This window comes from Tenrec ecaudatus, chromosome 2 (genome assembly GCF_050624435.1).
Source record: "Tenrec ecaudatus isolate mTenEca1 chromosome 2, mTenEca1.hap1, whole genome shotgun sequence".
Lineage (NCBI taxonomy): Eukaryota > Metazoa > Chordata > Mammalia > Afrosoricida > Tenrecidae > Tenrec > Tenrec ecaudatus.
The window spans coordinates 218075039-218093274 of record NC_134531.1 but is presented as its reverse complement, the minus strand read 5'-3'; the positions used below and the strand labels follow the sequence as shown (position 1 = coordinate 218093274).

The 18236-nt window shown below is 51.3% G+C and overlaps 1 protein-coding gene across 4 annotated transcripts in view; it reads right to left on the bottom strand.

Moving 5' to 3' along the window:
* Positions 1-18236, bottom strand: part of HLCS (holocarboxylase synthetase) — a 319509-nt gene that overhangs the window by 168983 nt on the left and 132290 nt on the right. For all 4 annotated transcript variants that reach the window (XM_075542309.1, XM_075542308.1, XM_075542305.1 and 1 more), the window contains 3 exons: positions 12996-13158; positions 10323-11269; positions 4997-5179 (listed from right to left, as the gene is read on the bottom strand). In XM_075542309.1, coding sequence (XP_075398424.1) covers positions 4997-5179; positions 10323-11269; positions 12996-13047 — 1182 coding nt within the window. In that variant the 5' untranslated portion in view covers positions 13048-13158. The remainder of the gene's footprint in view (positions 1-4996; positions 5180-10322; positions 11270-12995; positions 13159-18236) is intronic.

The following is an 18236-nucleotide window of genomic DNA, read 5'->3' as shown; positions in this document are numbered from 1 at the left end:
AGATCTTGAGCAACTCCCTCCCCGTATAAAGATCACCGCCACAACGTGCATGCAGCCATGGGGTGGAGGGCAGTGCCATCGAGTCGAATCAGATTACAGCCACACCCCACGGGTTTAAACAGAATGTGGTTGCAGGGCCGTCCTTCCAAGGCACTTCTGGCTGGATTTGAGCCACCAGCCTTTCACTTAGCAGCCCGGCACGTTAACCATTTGTCTCACTGAGATACAAACTTCCCCCTTCCTAGTGGGCAGACAGAGGCCTTGTGTAAGGTGCCTGAGGGCAGCCAGCTCTGTAGGAGTGAAAGGCAGGGCGGTGGCATGAAGTGGCATGAAGTGAAAGGCATGACTGTGAAAGTGAAAGGCATGACTCTACCCCTCTGCGTGCTGCAAGTGCCAGTGGGCACCCAGCTGGGCACCTGCTCCTCATGGGCATCTCCTTTTCCTTTCTAGGATCCCTTGCAGGCATTCCTCTGGCTGAAATCGAAACATAAATGGGAACCCAGAGAAACGGAAGCAGAATCGGTAGTGTTCCTGAGAGGACTCAAGTTCTACAGAGACAGAACAGTATGCTTTCTTCCCAAACGGTGTCTCTCAAGCGCACACACAGCAAAGGTGATGTGAGCTCTCAAGTAAGGTTCTCCCAATTTCCTCGCTAGGATCCAATATCCATTGCAATGGCTACACAGCCCTCACAGACAAAACTCATGCTGAAAGGGCTTACTAAGGAAGTTGGCCGATTTAATGCCAGGGAGAAGTGCTCGGGGTTGAGTTTAAAAGGACCTGTTTCAAAGTTCGTTCCGGTCTGCTAATAAATGCCCAAAGAGACAGACCACTCCTATGTGAGCCTCAACCCACAGGCAGCTCACGCTCGGTCAGAAATCCAGCTTGCTGAATTAACTGTCCAGAGGCAGCCCATTCTAGAAGCCTCAGCCTGAAGGCACTCAGCTCCATTTTGGTGGGTCAGCAACCCCACTTCCCCAATTAAGTACCCAGACATACCCCACTCTGCAAGTCAGCCTTCTGCACCAAAGCACTCAGCTGTACTTGCTCTGTGGGCTACAAGGCCCACCACTCTGTCCCATGCTCCGGCTCCTGGTTCTGCGGATATTACTCTTCTAAGATTAGAGCTGGCTTCTAGATCCAGGATGTTTGCTGCGCAGGAATTTGAGGGCCAAAGGACACACTCCACTCCAGCTACTCATTGGAATCTTCCTCTTGCTCCTCAGATGGCTCCTTGTATACACAACAGGACGGCACTGAAGAGAATCCCATTCACAATCACGGTGAGTCCTTCCAGTATCTTCCCCCACCTTCTCGACAGACCCATGCAAGGAAAGATCGTCTGGTGGAAATTAGAGACTGACTAGAAGAGTCACATTAAATAATTCACTGCCCCTACATGGTGTTCCTGCTGACTTCCTGCCACCACCGCAAAGACTAAGCTGGCTGGGCACCACATCCTCCTGTGCCACAAAACACATGCCAATCAAAGAACCGATTCAAGCTCGCACACCAGCCACCTCAGGAAAAAGCAGCACCACGACTAAGGAGAAGCTGCACATATCTACCTTACCTGTGTCTCTACAGTACATAACTACACAGCCACAGTTATGCAGCGCTGTAGATTCTATGATAGCATACCTTATGCAAGGGCTTCAAGCCATTCATGGGCAAATGGAATTAAAAAATAATAAAACTTTGCCACAAGCTTCCCCAAGCCCCTCTGTAGAAGCTATTGTACAATCTTTTTTCTATGGACCTGGGAAGGTGGTGTGTGTGTGAGCATGTGTTTGATGCTTGGTGGATCAGTGTTAGACTCTCACCTTCCACATGGAAGGCCTGTGTTCAATTCTGAGCCAACAGAGTCACGACTTGTCGGAGGCCCGTGTGTTGTTAGGATGTTGACAGGTTTCAGCAGAGCTTCTGGACTAAGGAGGGCTAGGAAGAAAGGTCTGGTGATTCCGTGTGAAATTCAACCATTGACAATCCTGTGGATCACATGGTCTGATCTACAGCCAATCACAGGGGGTGGGGATGCTGCAGGACTGAGCAGCATTCTGCTTCTTAGTGCACGGGGCTGCCACGAGTCAGGCAGGAGCCAACTTGATGGCAGCGAAGAACTTTCCAGCCTGTCCAGCAGACTGGACCTAGGTGAGGGCCATGGTACTATTTCCCACCCCACCCCCACCCCAAGGGGGACAAATAACAGAAATATGGGCGAAGGGAGACAATGGCCAGTATAAGACATGAAATAATAATAGTAATACATAATTGGTCAAGGATTCACAAGGTTGTGAGGGTCGAGAGGAGGATGGGAAAAAGAAGAGCTGAAGTAGAAAGGCTAAAGCAGAAAATGTTTTGATAAAGTTGATGACAACATATGTACTTAATACAGCTTACGGCAACATTAAGTGTGCTTAATACACTTGAATGGTGGATTATTATAAGACTTGTAAGAGCCCCCGATGAAACACACATACAATACTAAAAAAGGAAAAACATTTTACTTTTAACTATGACATTTAAATAATTTCGGTGGAGCCCAAAAAAGTGGCAACAATATAAGAGTAAAGTACTAGATGATACTATGCTAAATTTATACAAAATGCGGGGAAATGAAGTATCTGAACTACTACTGTAGAGTTGAGGCGTGTACACCAGGCAGCCAGCTCGGCAGTGACACCTAGTGGTGATGAATCTTCGATTCCCAACAGGGCAGAGCATCTGATAGACCGCAGGCAGCAGAGAGCTAGTGCTGGTATCATTCACCACGCTCATAAAGGTGATGAGTACCAACAAAACAGCAGAGCATGGCAGGTGACTGAGTACCAAGATGAGCTCTATGAGACTTAATTCTATGGGCACCAGGGGCTCTGTCTAGGCAAGTTGCAAGAAGAGAGACCGCGTACAAAGGACTCAAAGATTCTACCCACACTGCACCAGCACAAGGCGTGCTTAGCAACTCAGTCTCAGCCTCAGAGAGGGTAGGAGGTACCACCCACCGCCGTCGGGGACGCCTAGCTTCACATTCATGTGCACCACCATCCTTTGTTGTTCGGTGCCGTTGAGTTGGCTCCGACCCACAGCGACCCCACCACCGCAGAATTAAACACCACACGGTTCTGTGCCTGAGCCCACTGATGCAGCCACTGTGCCAGTCCCTCTTGCTGAGGGCCTTCCTCTTTACCAAGCATGATGTCCTTCTCAGGGACCAGTCTCTCCTGACAACATGACCAAAGTATGTAAGATGAAGTCTTGCCATCCTTGCCTCTAAGAAGCACTCTGGCCTCACTTCTTCAAGACAAATCAGTTTGTCCTTTTAGCAGTCTATGGTGCTTTCAATATTCTTTGCCGGCTCCACAATGATGAAAGACTGCCTCACCTGTCTCCTGCAGCGTGGCTACTAAGTTTGAACCACGGACCTTGGGGTTAGAAACACTTACCTGATGGGGCTACCGGGGCTCCTTCAACCAGGCACTTGTTACACATATTACGCATCCCTCCCAACAACCTAATATTAATAATAACCACAGTACAATTTAAATCATGCCACTTGCAAACCGTCCCCATATGCTTATTATCTCATCCGATCTCAAAAACTTACACTCCCTGCCACCCAGTCAATGCCTACTCACAGTGACCCTGTAGGGAGGGGTAGAACAGCCCAACGGGCCTGCTGGGATTCTGAGGCTGTAACTCTTCATAGAAGAAAAAATCCCGTCTCTCTCCTGGTGGTTTCACACAGCTGACCTTGCCATTAGCAACCCACTACGCCACCAAGGCTCCTATTGTGTATCTCATCCAGTCCTGAAAAAATCTTATAATGCTTCCTAATCCTAAACACTCTCAGGCATTCTACTGGCTTCGCCCCATGAGCACGCCCTAGCCTAACTGCTGCTTGCTCTGCTTCCCTCTGTAAACGAAGTTTAGGCCAAAGGGGGAATGCCCCTCTCTTAAAAACTGCAGGTCTGCAGGGGTGATTTAATTTACTCTTTTCAAGGGAGAGCAGGTAACGGTGCTGTTGAGAGTCACCTGGACTAAACGCATAGTTACCTGGGTCAGGGAGAGAAGAGAAAGACTCAGAGTCATTGGCCCGAATTAATAGGGCCCTGACAGCTGGGCAAAGCCCAGGGATTCAGGGACAAGGCACCTGGTGAACCTGGGAACCTGCCCGCAGTCAGCTATCAGCCAGGGCCTAACACACAGACAAAGGGCCAGTCAAGTGCCGAGTACACCCTCATCTCCCTGGACATTTCCTCTCAGACCCAACCAGGCAAAATGGGAGAGCTGACATCCACAGCTTCTAGTCCCCAACAGGGCAGACAGAGGCACAAACTAAGAGACGTGAGTTTTCCCATCCTAAGATTTACTGAGAAAGGCCCAAATCAAACCGAATGTCCTTGAGGCCAGAATCTTTGGGTCCCAAGTACATTCCTTACACTTCGAAGAGTGGAGTGACTCGTGGGTCCCTCAGCGTGGAAAGGGACAAATCCCTAAGACCTGACACCTGGGCAGTGGTGGATTCAGTGGTCAGATTCTTGCTTTCCATGCAGGAGACCTTGGTCCCATTCCCTGCCAGTGCGCGGCTCTCACAGCCACCACCCATCTGCCAGTGGACGCCTGCATGTGGCGATGCCATAGAGCAGAATTTGGTGGAAGCTCCAGATTCAGACAGACTAGGAGGAAAGGCCTGGTGTACTCCTGAAATCAGCCAATGAAAACGCCATGTACTGAAACCATCTGATCGACAACCGCCCACGGGGATGTGTTCCAACGGGTGGTGTGTGGGTTGCTGAGAGCTGGGGCCCAACTACAACCTCCTCCCTTACAAACAGACCCATCCCACCTGGGAGTCCTCAAGGCCATTTCCAAATGCAATGGCAAAATGGACAATCATTCACTAAAGTGGCCCAATTAGGAGAAACGGTCAACCTACTCCAGAGGAGCCTCCTTAGCCCCCAAGGCAGTCCCCTGCCCCCGCGGAGCACACCCTCACCTCGGCAGCCGACAGTAAGTGGAGAGGCGTCAAGGGGGGAAGCTGTCTTGTGTCGCAGCTGATGCCAAGTGCAGTCAGGATCTCTTTGAGGACGTCGTATCGTCTACTATTGCTGGATTTGAGCAAATTGAAATCTTCGTGAGTTTGGACGGCCACAGAGTTGGGAGGTAGTTCTAAGTGTACCTGAGGGATGAAAAAGGCCACACGGTAAACCTCAGAGACGACACGAGGGACAACAGCTGCGATGCCGGTGCTTCTGAAACCTGAACATGAAGAATCCTTCTCAGGATCAACAGCGTGCCCAAACTCAGAGCCTCGGCGTTTAGCAATAAAACGATGCTGGGCAGGAGCTCCCAGGGGACCAGGATGGAAAGCACACTGGTTACTACTTACCCAGCCACCCGCTGCGATCAAGTTGGCTCTGACTCAGAGACTCAGCCTCATCTTTCTCCCTTGGGCGTAATGGGTGGGTTTGAACCCTTGACCTTGAAGTTGGCAGTTCACCAGCTCCTTCGTTGATAGTAGTCTATTCTCAAGAAAGACCAAACCCCCTCCTCCCACCAAAAAAGAAAGAGCAGCAACCCGGCTATTGATACACTCCCAACTCAGTACCCCTAGATGGGTTTCTGATCCTGTAAAGCTTATGGGAGTGGCCAGCCTCACCTTTCCCCCATGGAGTGGCTGGAGAGTCTAAATCGCCGGCCTGTGGTTAGCAGCCCAACGCCTGACCCACAGCACCACCAGGAGTCCTTCAGGAAAAACCAATCACTGGAACACGTCATTCTAAAGACAAGAGAAGCCCTCCACAACTGGAATGATACCCATCCACAGAGCAACACTGAGTAGGAAGAAGAAAATATTCTGAAATTGATTGTGGCAATGAACACACAACTCTTCGGAACATGACTGAACTACTGAATTGCATGACATGTGAATTATATACCTATACCAATACCAAAAACAAAGCAAACTCGCTGCCATCAAGTTGATTCCAACTCATAAGGCAGGGAAGAACTGTTCCCTGCGTTTAACTAAGAACTCCGTGTATTTAGCTCAAGGCTTTGTTGCACCATCGAAATGGAATTGCCCCCACCACCACAACTTTCCCACCAACCATCCATGTGTTGGCATGGAGGAACAGACTTCTAGTAGAGAGGAAATTACTACTGTCTAGCTCCTTCCAAATAAATTTTTTTTCTGCTACCCCACGAAAGGTGCCAGGATACCGAATACCCAGAAAAGTGACCCGTGTGTGTTTGATTTCTTTGGCTTTGTTTTTGCCAACCTTGGACAACTTTCGAATCTCTCAGGTCCCACCCAAGCCTTAAGCAAGTCCAAGTACATTGGATCAGGGTCAAATGTTAACAGTTGAGGCCAATCTGCAGGGCACTGCTCACCGTGGTCTCCATACTGCAGGTGGCCAGCTAAGGTGCTGGCTACTCCGCAGGCAGCAGCTCACCAGGCTCTAAACGGTCATGCAGAGGGAGGAGCAGGGACAGCAATGTCGTGCACTGAGCTCAGGGTCCCCTGCACGGGCTCAAGTTAACTTCCTAGGCCGCCAACAAGACTGGAGGCACAAGTTCACCCAGAGAGAGGCGCCTCACAAGAAAAGTCTGGTGATCTACTTACGAGAAAAACCAGTAACCCTGCTGAGCACGCACAGCTCCACTCTGCACACGCGGGGAGTCAGGACATGAAGCAGCCTTCTGCGGCCCTTCTCCTCCCAGGTGTGTGTGCCTCGCAAGTGGACAAAGCCAGTGCCAGCCAGCAACGCCACAGGCATGTTGAATTCTTGTGCGCAGTGCTGCTGCCCTAGAGATGAACCTTTGCAGGTGGCAGATAGAAAAGCTAGGGAGGCATGATTGAAAGCACATGTACTCGCAGGGCTTTGGGAACACAGAACGGTCTTATGAGCACTCTCCCAGGGAGATGCGGGCCCCTGCGGTGCAGGGAAGAAAGGGCCGTCCCTGAAGATGTCTTCTGCTTGTCTTATGGGTTCAGGATGAACCCTTAGACAATGGAAATCACGAGAAAGTCCACCTGTTTAGTGGGGGTGGGGTGGGGGTGGGGGGAATGTCACTTTCCGTCAACGGGGCCACAAAGGCACCCGAGTGTGGACTTGTGCTCCTAGTTCTTCGAGGCGTCTGAAAACGTCTCATCCTCCGCTTGTGATGTGATTACCACAGCAACGGGACTTGGACCAAAACCTAGTCATCCAAGAATGCTACAAAGCAGGGGCTCTCAACTAGGGCAACTGCTTCCCAGTGAGGGCAGATCTGGTCATGTCTGAGGAGACATTTCTGGCTGTCACAAACAGGAAGGGACACTACTGACATCTAGTGAGCAGACGCTGGGATGCAGCTTGATGCACAGGACCGCGAGGGCCCCACAACAAGGCCTGTCCTGGCCCAGATTAGCACCATGTCAGCAGGGTGCTGGTCTGAGTGAGACAAGAAAATGCAGCTTACATCCATTTCAGAGGCTCCATTTGGACAGGGTCCCTGCAAATTCTCTGTTCCAGTGAGAGTCACACACCAGCAATCACCACCGCCTTCCTGAGATTTCCCCCAAAGCCTGATCAGCTCAGCAACTTACGCCGACGTTTATTCTCTTTCTATTAGCAAGCAAGGACATGAAACCCGAACTCCCCGCCGGCTTCGCCACCACCTACTGTACAGCTGTGTTTGGCCCTTGAAGTTCTCCACCTCCTCTTACCAGGTTACATCACTGCTGCATTGATGGCGGAGACGAAGACTATGAAATTGAACGGGGACAGAGGAAACTACCCAGCCTGCCGTCAGATTTACTGGCTGGCCTCCCAACGGCGTGGTGGGGGCACCAGTCCACAGAGCACACGGGGAGTCCGCCGCTCCCAGACTGGAAGTCGTTTAAAATCAAAAATGGCATTCTAATCCCCTGAATCAGATTTCTGAAGCTGCATCGGATTGCCTATTTTTCCCCTCGCCCTTCTAGGGGAGCGTCCTGGGGCATCAAGTTTTACGACAGCAGAAGGGTGGCTTTAAATGGTGGGGCAGCAGACTTGCTGTGTAGCTTAGAGAAAGGGATTGCAACAGTGCCGAATCAATTTTCTAGTACAAGTCTGGACGCCGGGGTGGCGAGTTAGACTTCAGGACTGAAATATAGCTGGGGGAAGTCGGCTTGGGGGTGGATTTTCTGAATATACATGTGGTTACCATGGCTACCACATCTAGAGAGGCCTTAATAAGGCCGCCAAACCTAACCCTACTGGAAACTCCTTGGCATGTACACCTGGCCTGCAGTCCAGATTTCTAGATTTCACACAGCTTTTCGCAGGTACTATCTTAAGAACAAGTGAGTGGGCTTTGGAATAGCAAGGAAGTGCATCTCTAGCCCTTTGTAAGATGTCCGACCAGAAATCAAAGATGATTAAGAACAAAAAAACAAGAAAGTGGGCAATTTCCTACCTCAATGACAAGGTCCTTATACTAAAGCACAATCTATGCAGCTCCTCAAGGGGACCGGTAGTGGTGGTGGTGGTTGCGGTGGTGGCGGCAGTGTGGGAGACCTAGAGCAGCTCCAACTTCTGTCTACAGGATGAACTGCCTGGTTCCGTGGCATCAACAGGATGCTGTGTCCAGGAGAACTACCATGCCATCCCGAGGGTGCTGGGTCTGGGGGAACTACTATGTGCCCATGATCTGTCTCCTTCATTTTCTCCAATCATCAAACCCTTCAGGCTGCGTGTTATTCTCACAAAGACGTCTATCCTCCAGGCATGGAAAGATCTGCCATCGATGCTCAGGGGGTTTGAAAGGCTCGCTCTTGTTCCGCTGCTCATTTACATGAATAAGCTAAAAGGGAGGGGTGGGGCATTAAAGAGCCACAAGGACTCCTAAGAAAGAAAGAGGTAGCATCAGCTTCTTTTCAGCTTCTCCGTTTCCACTTATTTCCCCTCACCTATGGATTCATCCGAGCAGCCCTGGTGGCGCAGTGGTTACTCAATGGGTTGCTAGCCACAAGGCCAGCAGTTCGAAACCACAAGCCACTCCTCTGGAGAAAGACAGGCTTTCTACTCCCATAATGAGTTGTCTCAGGAACTCTCAGGGGCAGTTCTGCCCTGTCCTATCAGGTTGCTATGAGTTGGCATCGAGTGGATGTCAGTGAGTTGGTATTGTTTGGGTTTTCTGATGTATTCATGAACCAAAAATCTAAGTAACTCCAACAGCCTCTCAGCAGCTTTTACAACTCAAAAGAAAAACCACTGTCATCCTGGCACCTGAGCCCACATGTTTTACAGAAGCAGGTTGCCAGGCCTTTCTTCCGCAGAGAGCCTCGCGGGGGGAGTCAAACCTCCAGCATTTTGGTCAGCAGGCAAGCTACGCCATCTGTGCTGCCCAGGGACATCAGGTGTTGTGAGACACAGATTGTAAGAAAGGAATTCAGAATTCGAAGGTCTTGAACACCAACTTCCTAACCGTCCCAGCGTCCCGGCAGCAGTGAGTGCAGAGTCCACTCCGTGAGAGCAGCTCTGACATTTTACAGTGATGGTCCCTCATATTTGGAATCCTGAGCCCGGTGTTAAATAAACGCCGGTGTGTTAGCCAGGCTGCACTGTGAGGCAAGGAAGTTGACGGAGGTACTTTGGAAAGATGACCGCCAATTATGTTCAAAATCAGAACAAAATATATTAAAATAGAATTTTCTGCCTAATCCTTGGTTATCTAAGAAACTTAGTTAACGATCACACCTCCTCCATGACCATCTGTCAGCTTGTGTGTCGCGGTGCTGCTGGAAGCTCTGCTACCAGACTTCAAACACTAACAGGCTCACCCACAGTGGGCAGTTCCCAAGAGCTTCCAGACACAGACTAGGAAGGAAGGCCTGGCTGTCTGCCTCTGAGAGAGAGCCAGAGAATTTGCTCAGGACCCTCACTGGGAGGGAGCAGTGAATCGAGTGGCCCACGAAGACCAGGGAGACCCTCGATGGCCCGGCACCACAGCCCCAGTGGTGGACTCCATCATCTGGCGGTGATGTGGTGGCGCCCGCACTGGGCCAGGCTTGGTTCTGCTGGATGTTAGCTTGCCGTGAGCCAGGGGATGCGCCAGCCACCGGCAGCAGCCAGCTCCTGCCTCCTTCTTCTATAACCCAGACAATGCAGGCCACACCACAGCCCTGAATTGGGCCTTCTCATCAGCAGCACCAAGTCCCAATGAAGAGTCAGAAGCAGCCCACAGCACTCCAAAGGATAGAACCCTTCAACCCGCACCAGCAGCCTTAGCACCCTGCACCCTGTCAGAGACACCCCTGGAAAGGGCCCCCATGACGTCAACGTGCGTCTCAGTACCTGGCAAAGGACAGCTTCTCCTCCGAGCGGTCCAAAAGGCACTTGCACGATCATCCTGTCCTTGTCCACGTTGTCCAGGTGGCCCTGCAACCTGCCTAGGCCGAGCGCGTCCCCGGGGCTCTCTTCATAGAAGCAGCCACTGCTCAGCACACTGAGCCTCACCTCGTTCCGCTCAGCCCCGCAGAAAAGCAGGTTCTGCACTGTCTTCTGCGGAGGCCCCTTGCTGGCCACCTGGAGGCCACCACACGTGAAGGAAGAAGACAAGCCCAGCACCTTCCCTCCCTGAGTAAGGTAGGCCATGACCTTCTGGTCCAGGCTGCCTGGAACGGGCTCCAGGCTGGCGAGCACCAGCAATTGGCAGTTGTCCAGCCACGGGTCACTGAGTGCGCTGTCCTCCCGCAGGTGGTAGATGGTGTAGCGCTCGGTGTCGACACAGTCGGCCAACATAGCCTGCACATGTTGGCACCTGCCCCGAGCTTCCTTGGAATCGGGGCCCACGTAGACCAGGATGTTGGGTACCTTGCCTGTGGTGGGGACCCTCCTCCCATCTCTGTCAGCAGAGGGCTCATCGGCCACGCTCTCAGAGCTGCTGCTGTGGTCGTAGGGGAGATCCGGGATGTTCTCTGCAGAAGCAAACTTGATGGACTCGATGGTACTCGTCTCGAGCTCCAAACACTCGTGGCAGCTAAACAGATGGAGGCCATGATGCTCCGTGGAGCCTGCTCCTCGGTCACTCTCCTCACCGGGGTCTCCCCCCAAGCCACTTCCCAGCCCCTGCTTGGGCTCTTCCCCCAGAAGCTGCGGATCATCTTTGCCGGCATGCGCTGCGGCGTCCGGCTCGGGCATCGTCTCCACGGGAAGGTTGGGGTGCGGCTGTATGGCCTGTTTGTGCTTGTTGGAGGCCTGGCCCTTAAGGTCCCTCAGAGCGGCGTCCTGCAAGTGCACCGCTACAGCAAGCAAGAACGGAGACACGGTCAGTCACGCGGCCCAGGTCGGGAGTCCCATCGCGCTCTTTAGTCTCAAGGCTGTCACGCCAAGCCTGCCAACCCACCCAGCTCCCGCCAGCCTCTCCCCTCAACTCTGCAGCGGCATCCCTGGAAGCCACACCATTGTGCCCACATGCTGGGAGGATGACCAGGGAGCCACCAGGTGCCCCAGGCCCCCTTTCTCAACATCTTTCCCCTACAAATCGCAGAGCCTTCAGCTCCTCCCACCCCTCCTCTACTGACTGAGATTCAGAGAGCCAATGCTGCCCCGTCCATCGTGGTTGTTAGCTGTGCTCTGCCACGACAGATGCTTTTATGTGGAAGTCCCTGGGCAGCGCTAAGCACATTGGCTGTTTCACTGAAAGGCCGGCGGTCTGAAATCACCCAGCCGCCGTGGAAGAGAGGCTTGGGGAATCTTCTTCCAGAAAAAGCAGCCGTTGAAAACCCTGTGGAACCCAGTTCTGCTCTGACACCCACAGGTCACCATGAAGTGGAACCGACGTGATGGCAACGTCATTCAGGTCTCTCGAAGCACACAGCGGGAGAAACACGCACTCAGTGCACGGAGGGAGACGGTGTGTCAGGACGGGAATTAAGGGACAAAACTGACTGGGAAACTGCTTTGTGCCAGGCGTGGCCTGTGGCACATGGCCCTCACAACACAAGGGACTGGGGACATGTGCAGATCTATGGAGCAGATACGCAAATACTCATTTGTTCCTGAGTGAGGAAGACGTGCACAAACATGAAAGCCCACTTTTCAGTTAATTTAGAAAGAACATTTTGTACCTTTCCTGAAAGAAAGGACTGTTCCAAAGGTGGTTCGACTGAGAACTTGAGAAGAATAATGCTTCCGCTTCCCATATCATTGAGTTGGCACAGTGGGCTACGAGTTGGGCTGTTACCTACAAGGTCAGCAGTTCAAAGCCATAAGCTACTCCTGGGGATCAAAATGAGGCTTTCTACTCTAACAAAGAGTCACAATCTCAGAAACCCACCAGGAAAGTCCTAACCTGTCCTGTAAGGTCACTATGAATTGGAATTGACTCAGTGGCAATGAGCTTGGTTTGGGGGTTACGGTCTAGAAACTAGTTATACTGTTATCTGAATTATATCATTTATGGGTCCTAAACCTGAATGCCATTTCCTGGACAATGCAGTTATCGAAAATCCTGGATCTGGAAATTCCATAAACGCTAAAGATGTACTGAGGAAAACAAAAAGCAAAGCCTGGCCCCTGTGTGAATGTCGCACTGGTGCAGTGAATGAAAGCAAGCAGTGTGCTCAAGCCACAGAGCAGGAAGAAGATGAGGCTGTCTGCTCCCACAGAGATTTACAGCTTTGGGGTCACTGTGAATCAGAATCGACTCGATGGCTCGACACCATCCAAAGAGCCCCAGTAGCACAGTGGACTAGCGTGGACTGCTCACTGAGGTTGCTTGTTTGAACCCACCATCCACCCAGTGGGAGAGAATCGCAGCCATCTGCTCCTATAAAGACTTACAGCCCTGGACACTCCACCGGACAGTCCTACTCTGTCCTGAAGAGTCCCTCTGAGGTGGAATCCACTCAGTGACAGAGGGTTGAAGCCATACTCGAAAGGGATATTTGGCAGTTATTCGGCTAACAAACTACAGTGACCTGCTATGATTAAAAAAAAACAACAACATTTTCTAAAGTCACTTACAAACAATCTTCTGGGGTACCAGCCCATTGTCCATCTGGAGTCTGTCTTCCATGAACGCGACTCCCAGCTTGCTGAAGTCGTCCACGCTTGCTTTAGCGATTAGCTGGTAAGGGTCCCCAGGCCTACAAGCCAGCAGCAGACAGCAGTCTGACCACTTCACAATCTGAGGAGCAGCAGGTGGGGAGGAAGAGAGAGGGAGGTTGACATGTGTACATCTCTGAAGTAACCAAATGCCTTCGTTTCCCCTACAGATCTGCACCCCTGCATTACAGACCAAGGCAAGGAGACGGCAGACACCACATCTCTTTAATGTCAGTGGACATCCTCATTTCCGTCTGACAACAGTGTTGAATTGGCTGATGTCAGATTCTGGCTCATGGCAACCTCACGGGCGTCAGAGCAGAACTAACCGGGCTCCACAGGGTTTTCAGTGGCTCGTTGTTCAGAAGGAGGTCACCATGCCTTTCTTCCAGGGTGCCTCTGGCTGGACTTGAACCCCCCCTCCACTCTCTAGTGAGCAGCAGACATACAAACCATACGCAGCATCCGGGGACCACAGTGCTTACGAAGCACTCAGCATAACCCGCTCAACGTCCCAAGCACTTCTCAAAGAACATAAGCGGAGAAACGGTTCTTCTCAGAGTCAGAAAAGCAGAGCAGCCCTGACTACCTGACTCATGGCCGTCAGTCAACGCCACGGCATAGAGACCCTAGGATAGGGTGGAACTGCCCCCACCCCCGGGCTTCTGAGGCTAGAACTCTTTATAGTGAGTATAAAGCTTCCTCTTTCTCCCATGGGGCGGCTGGTGGTTTCTAACTACCATGACACTACCTGACATCAGAAAGACCCTTCACGAACAGAGAACAAGGAGCCAGCAAACAACGGGTCTGCATTTACAGCCTAGTAGAGACCAGCCTGTCTCACCTGGGAGGACCGTAAAACTTCAGAGTCCCAAGCCCCCCTCCAGACTGCTGCTGAGACGTGGGGACACTGGGCCCCTGTAAATTCACATTTCCACCACAAGAGGGCAGGGAACACGCGACCAAACAAAGCAGTCCTTAAAGCCTTTTCTCTGGAGCGCTGGGAATTTAAAACTGAGAGCTCGGATTGTCTGCACATGCTCTGAGGGGTTTCTAGTGCAGACCACTGAGGGGTTAGAGCAAGTCTCTGAACCTCTCCAAGCTCGGCTTTCTCACTGCTAGGACGGGAAAACAGCTGCTCCCTCTTCCCCAGAGTTCACTTGGGGCCACTCTGCGTTTACATTAGGACCTGTTTCCCAGGATTTTGCCAGGCAGGGAGGCGTCAGAGAGGCAGGGTGCACCCCGGGCAGCAGCAGACACATCGCCAAGCTCCTTCCCGGGGTCCTACCCCCAACAGCTCAGCTTGGAGAGTTGTCTGTGAACTCCCTGTGTTCGTGTTGTGTTAGTTCTGTGTGGTATTTACTAGGACTCCTTACATGGGGTGTTTGTTTGTTTGAATCTGGGAGTGCTTAAAACAAACGAACATATAAACTAATAGTAATTGCTTCTTCGCTTTCCACCATTTCAGCTTACCGAAGGTTTCTTCAGAAACAAAGTACTTTCATAACCCTGTGCCGGTAACAGGAGCTTCCCCTGGTGGCTCAGAGCACTGCGGCTCTCTGAGCGTTGGTTCCTGGCTCAGAACCACAGGATGAGGGCAAATGCTTTCTGGGAGCTCAGTGGGCCTCAGTGGAGCCCCAGTCCAGGATTCCACTGTGGAGACAATGATTAGATGTGGCTGAGCTCCCATACAGGCCCAGGAACCCTAAGAGGCAGCCCACTCTGCCCTCCCTATGGGGTCCTGTGAGTGGGAATCAACTCTAGGGCAGTGTGTTTTCTTGTTGTTTGTGGTGGGTGCCGCAGGGGTGTGCAGCCTGAAAGTAGTCTTAAACGCACTGTCCCGGAGTCAATGCTGACTCACAGCCACCCCGTGGGTTTCAGACTAACCGGTAACTTTCTTTCCCCCTTAGAGAACCACATAACACTACACCACCCACTATACCACCGAGGCTCCTTAGAAGCAGGCCCTTGGTGTCAAAGGAGCTGTCATTACCGGCTCCCACACCTATGAAGCAGGAACCTAGGAGATAAACAAAGGAGGGGGAGGGCAGGAAGAGGCCAAGAACATGACACACACACCTCCCTGACCAAATGCCCAAGCATCTCCCCACCTAAGTGCACTTCCTTTATTCTAGGAACATGGGTCATGAGCCGCAGACCATGCAGACGCCTGCAGATAACACTGGGTGCCCGATCAAAGCCGGCCCTGACACCGATACCTCCTGTGGGATGCATCCCCCACCCCACCCTGGTGGGGGAAAGCAAACACGGCCTCTGCAGGTTGGCGCTTTTGCAGGAAGAAGAGGAAGTCAAGCCAGAGATCAAAGCTAAGGAAGGCCTGGCTGGCCCTGGACAAAGGGAGCCCTGCACACGGTGGCACCATTGATTGTGGCCACACAATTCAACTCGCAGGCAAGAGAAAGCCCAGCGGAAAAATGCCGAATTAAATGCACCAAGCGTGACCTGAACTGCGGGCCCTTCCTCGGCTGCCTGCTGCACACCTCTGGAGGCTCGAGTCCTGCACAAGGAGAGACAGAAAACTCAGGAACCAGGTCTGGACCTCCTCTGCTCACTTTCCTGCCTCCTTTCTCCTCTTTGGGATCAACTTAATTACACGCTGCTGTCCTCCTTTCGGGACAGAGCCAGTCTCGGAAACTCACAGGAGCAGTTCTACCCTGTCCTGCAGGGTCGCTGTGAATCGGCATGGCCTCAATGGCAGTAAGAGTTAGCGAGTCGTCTTAGCAGATATCAAGTCAGCCCCTAACTACTCAGGGCACCCCTTCCCAATGCAGAGAGCTGCTGCCTACTTTCGTACCATCCCCATGATTGGTTATGGACTGGGCCAAGCAATCCATACGGTTTTCATGGGCTGATTTCAGGAATAGGTGGCCAGGCCTTTCTTCCTCGTCTTCTTCATCTGGAAGCTCTGCTGAAACCTGTTCAGGATCACAGGGACATGCAAGCCTCCACTAACAGGCAGATGGTGATTCTAATGAGGTGAACTCGCCGAATCAAGCCTGGGTCTTCCATGTAGAAGGTGAACATGCTATCACTGAGCCACCACTGGCCCCTCAGTTACATGTCATGTGTTTTAAAGTTCTAATAATGAAGTGGATAGAGGGAGAAGGGCTACATGAAGAAGTGAAGGTTTTCAAACTAGGACACTACAACTGGAACCCAGACATACTGTCCGCCAATCAATTCTGATTCATAACAATCCTCTAGGGCAGCGGAGAGCTGCCCGTGTGGGTTTCCATGACTGTTACTCTTTACAGGAAAACTCTTTACAGGAGTGGAAATCCTTGTCTTTCTCTTGAGGAGCAGCTGGGGGTTCAAGCTACTGACCTTGTGGTTAGCAGCCCAATGCATAACCATTATGCCAGCAGGGCTATGAGAATGAAGGGAGGAGGTTCTTTCTGACGTTCACTTATTCTTCCATAGTCTTGCTGCCTGTCTGTGTGTGGGAGCAGATGGTGGAAAGGACGGCTATAAAATTCATTTTTGTTCTCTATTATGTAAAGAGATGCTATAATGTGTCTTATGGAACTTTTAAGAAGCCCTTTGGCATCGTGGGTCAAATGCTGGGCTACTAACTACCCCGTGAGAGAAAGATGAGGCTGTCTACTCCTGTAGCAATTCAGCTGTCTACTCCTGTTCAGATTCAGTCTCAGAAATGGAGTCACTATAAATCAGAATCAACTTCAGGCCAATGGAGGGGGCAGGTGGACGATGCTGTCAACCCTCTGCTGACTGACTATTTCAAGCCAAAACGATCTCATGCAGCTGGCTCCTATAGAGCACTCTATTGATCTCAGGCCTAGAAACTGCATAAATGTGTACATTCAAGCATGAGCGACCTTGGGACTAGTCGTTACCATTTGGGCACAAAAACACAAGTCCACCCTTGACCCGTCAATAATGTGTTAAGAGAAGACAATTCAAGAATCAAAAAACCAAGCAGGAGTGTAAATAGCTATACTCCACAGATGCAAGAGTGTGACACAAATTGACCAGGTAAAGACTTAGAAATGATACTGAGGCTGAACAACAGCTGGAGCTTGTCCATCATTTCATCAGGTTCAGGTGGCAGGTGTGTTGCTATGGTGCTAAAGACTATGTCACCAGCATTTCAAATGCCAGAAGGGTCAACCAAGGTGAACAGGTGGCAGTGGGGCTTCCAGACTAAAGCAGACTAGAAAGAAAAGCCTGGCGATCTACTTCCAAAACCAGCCAGTGAACCTTCACGGATCACAACAGAATGCAGCGATCACGCTGGGTTGGAAGGCACACACAACAGCAGCTGGTAGAGCACAAGAGAGAAACATTTGTGTGCACTTTAGACATATCCAGGTACGTCTGCGGAATGAGTCCTTGGGTCTGGGGACTCAGGAGCAGAGACTTGGGGGACACCAAGGTGAGCCGGCACAGCACAGTCCACAAAGCCTGCATCCTACTTTAGTGAGTAATGATTACGGTCTTAAAAGTGGCCATCTGAGGAAGGACCTTGGGCCTCTACTCAAGCACTCCCTCAATGTATGAATACTTTCTTCTACTAAATTGGCATTCCATGATGCTCACCCTCCCAACACAACTGCTGAAGCTAAAGCTGGTAAACAAGCAAATGTGGTGAAGAAAACTGATGGTGCCTGGCAATCAAAAGATATAGCATCTGGGGTCTTAAAAGCTTAAAGATAAACAAGTGGCCATCTAGCTCAGAAGCAAGAAAGCCCACATGGAAGAACACACCAGCCTGTGTGATCACGTGGTTCTGAAGGGATCAGTTATCAGGCATCAAAGAACAAAAAACCGTATCATTGGGTGCACACCTCCATGATACGATCGCTGAGGACAAACAGGTGCATAAGCAAATGTGGCGAAGAAAGCTGATGGTGCCCGGCTATCAAAAGAGATAGTGTCTGGGGTCTTAAAGGCTTGAAGGTGAACAAGCGGCCATCTAGCTCAGAAGCAACAAAGCCCACATGGAAGAAGCACACTAGCCAGTGTGATCACAAGGTGTCGAAGGGATCAGGTATAAGGCATCATCAGAAAAAAAAAATCTTACCATAGTGAATGAAGGGGGAAGTGCAGAGTGGAGACCCAAGGCCCACTTGTCAGCCACTGGAGATCCCCTAGCAGAAGGGTCTAGGGGAGGAGATGAGT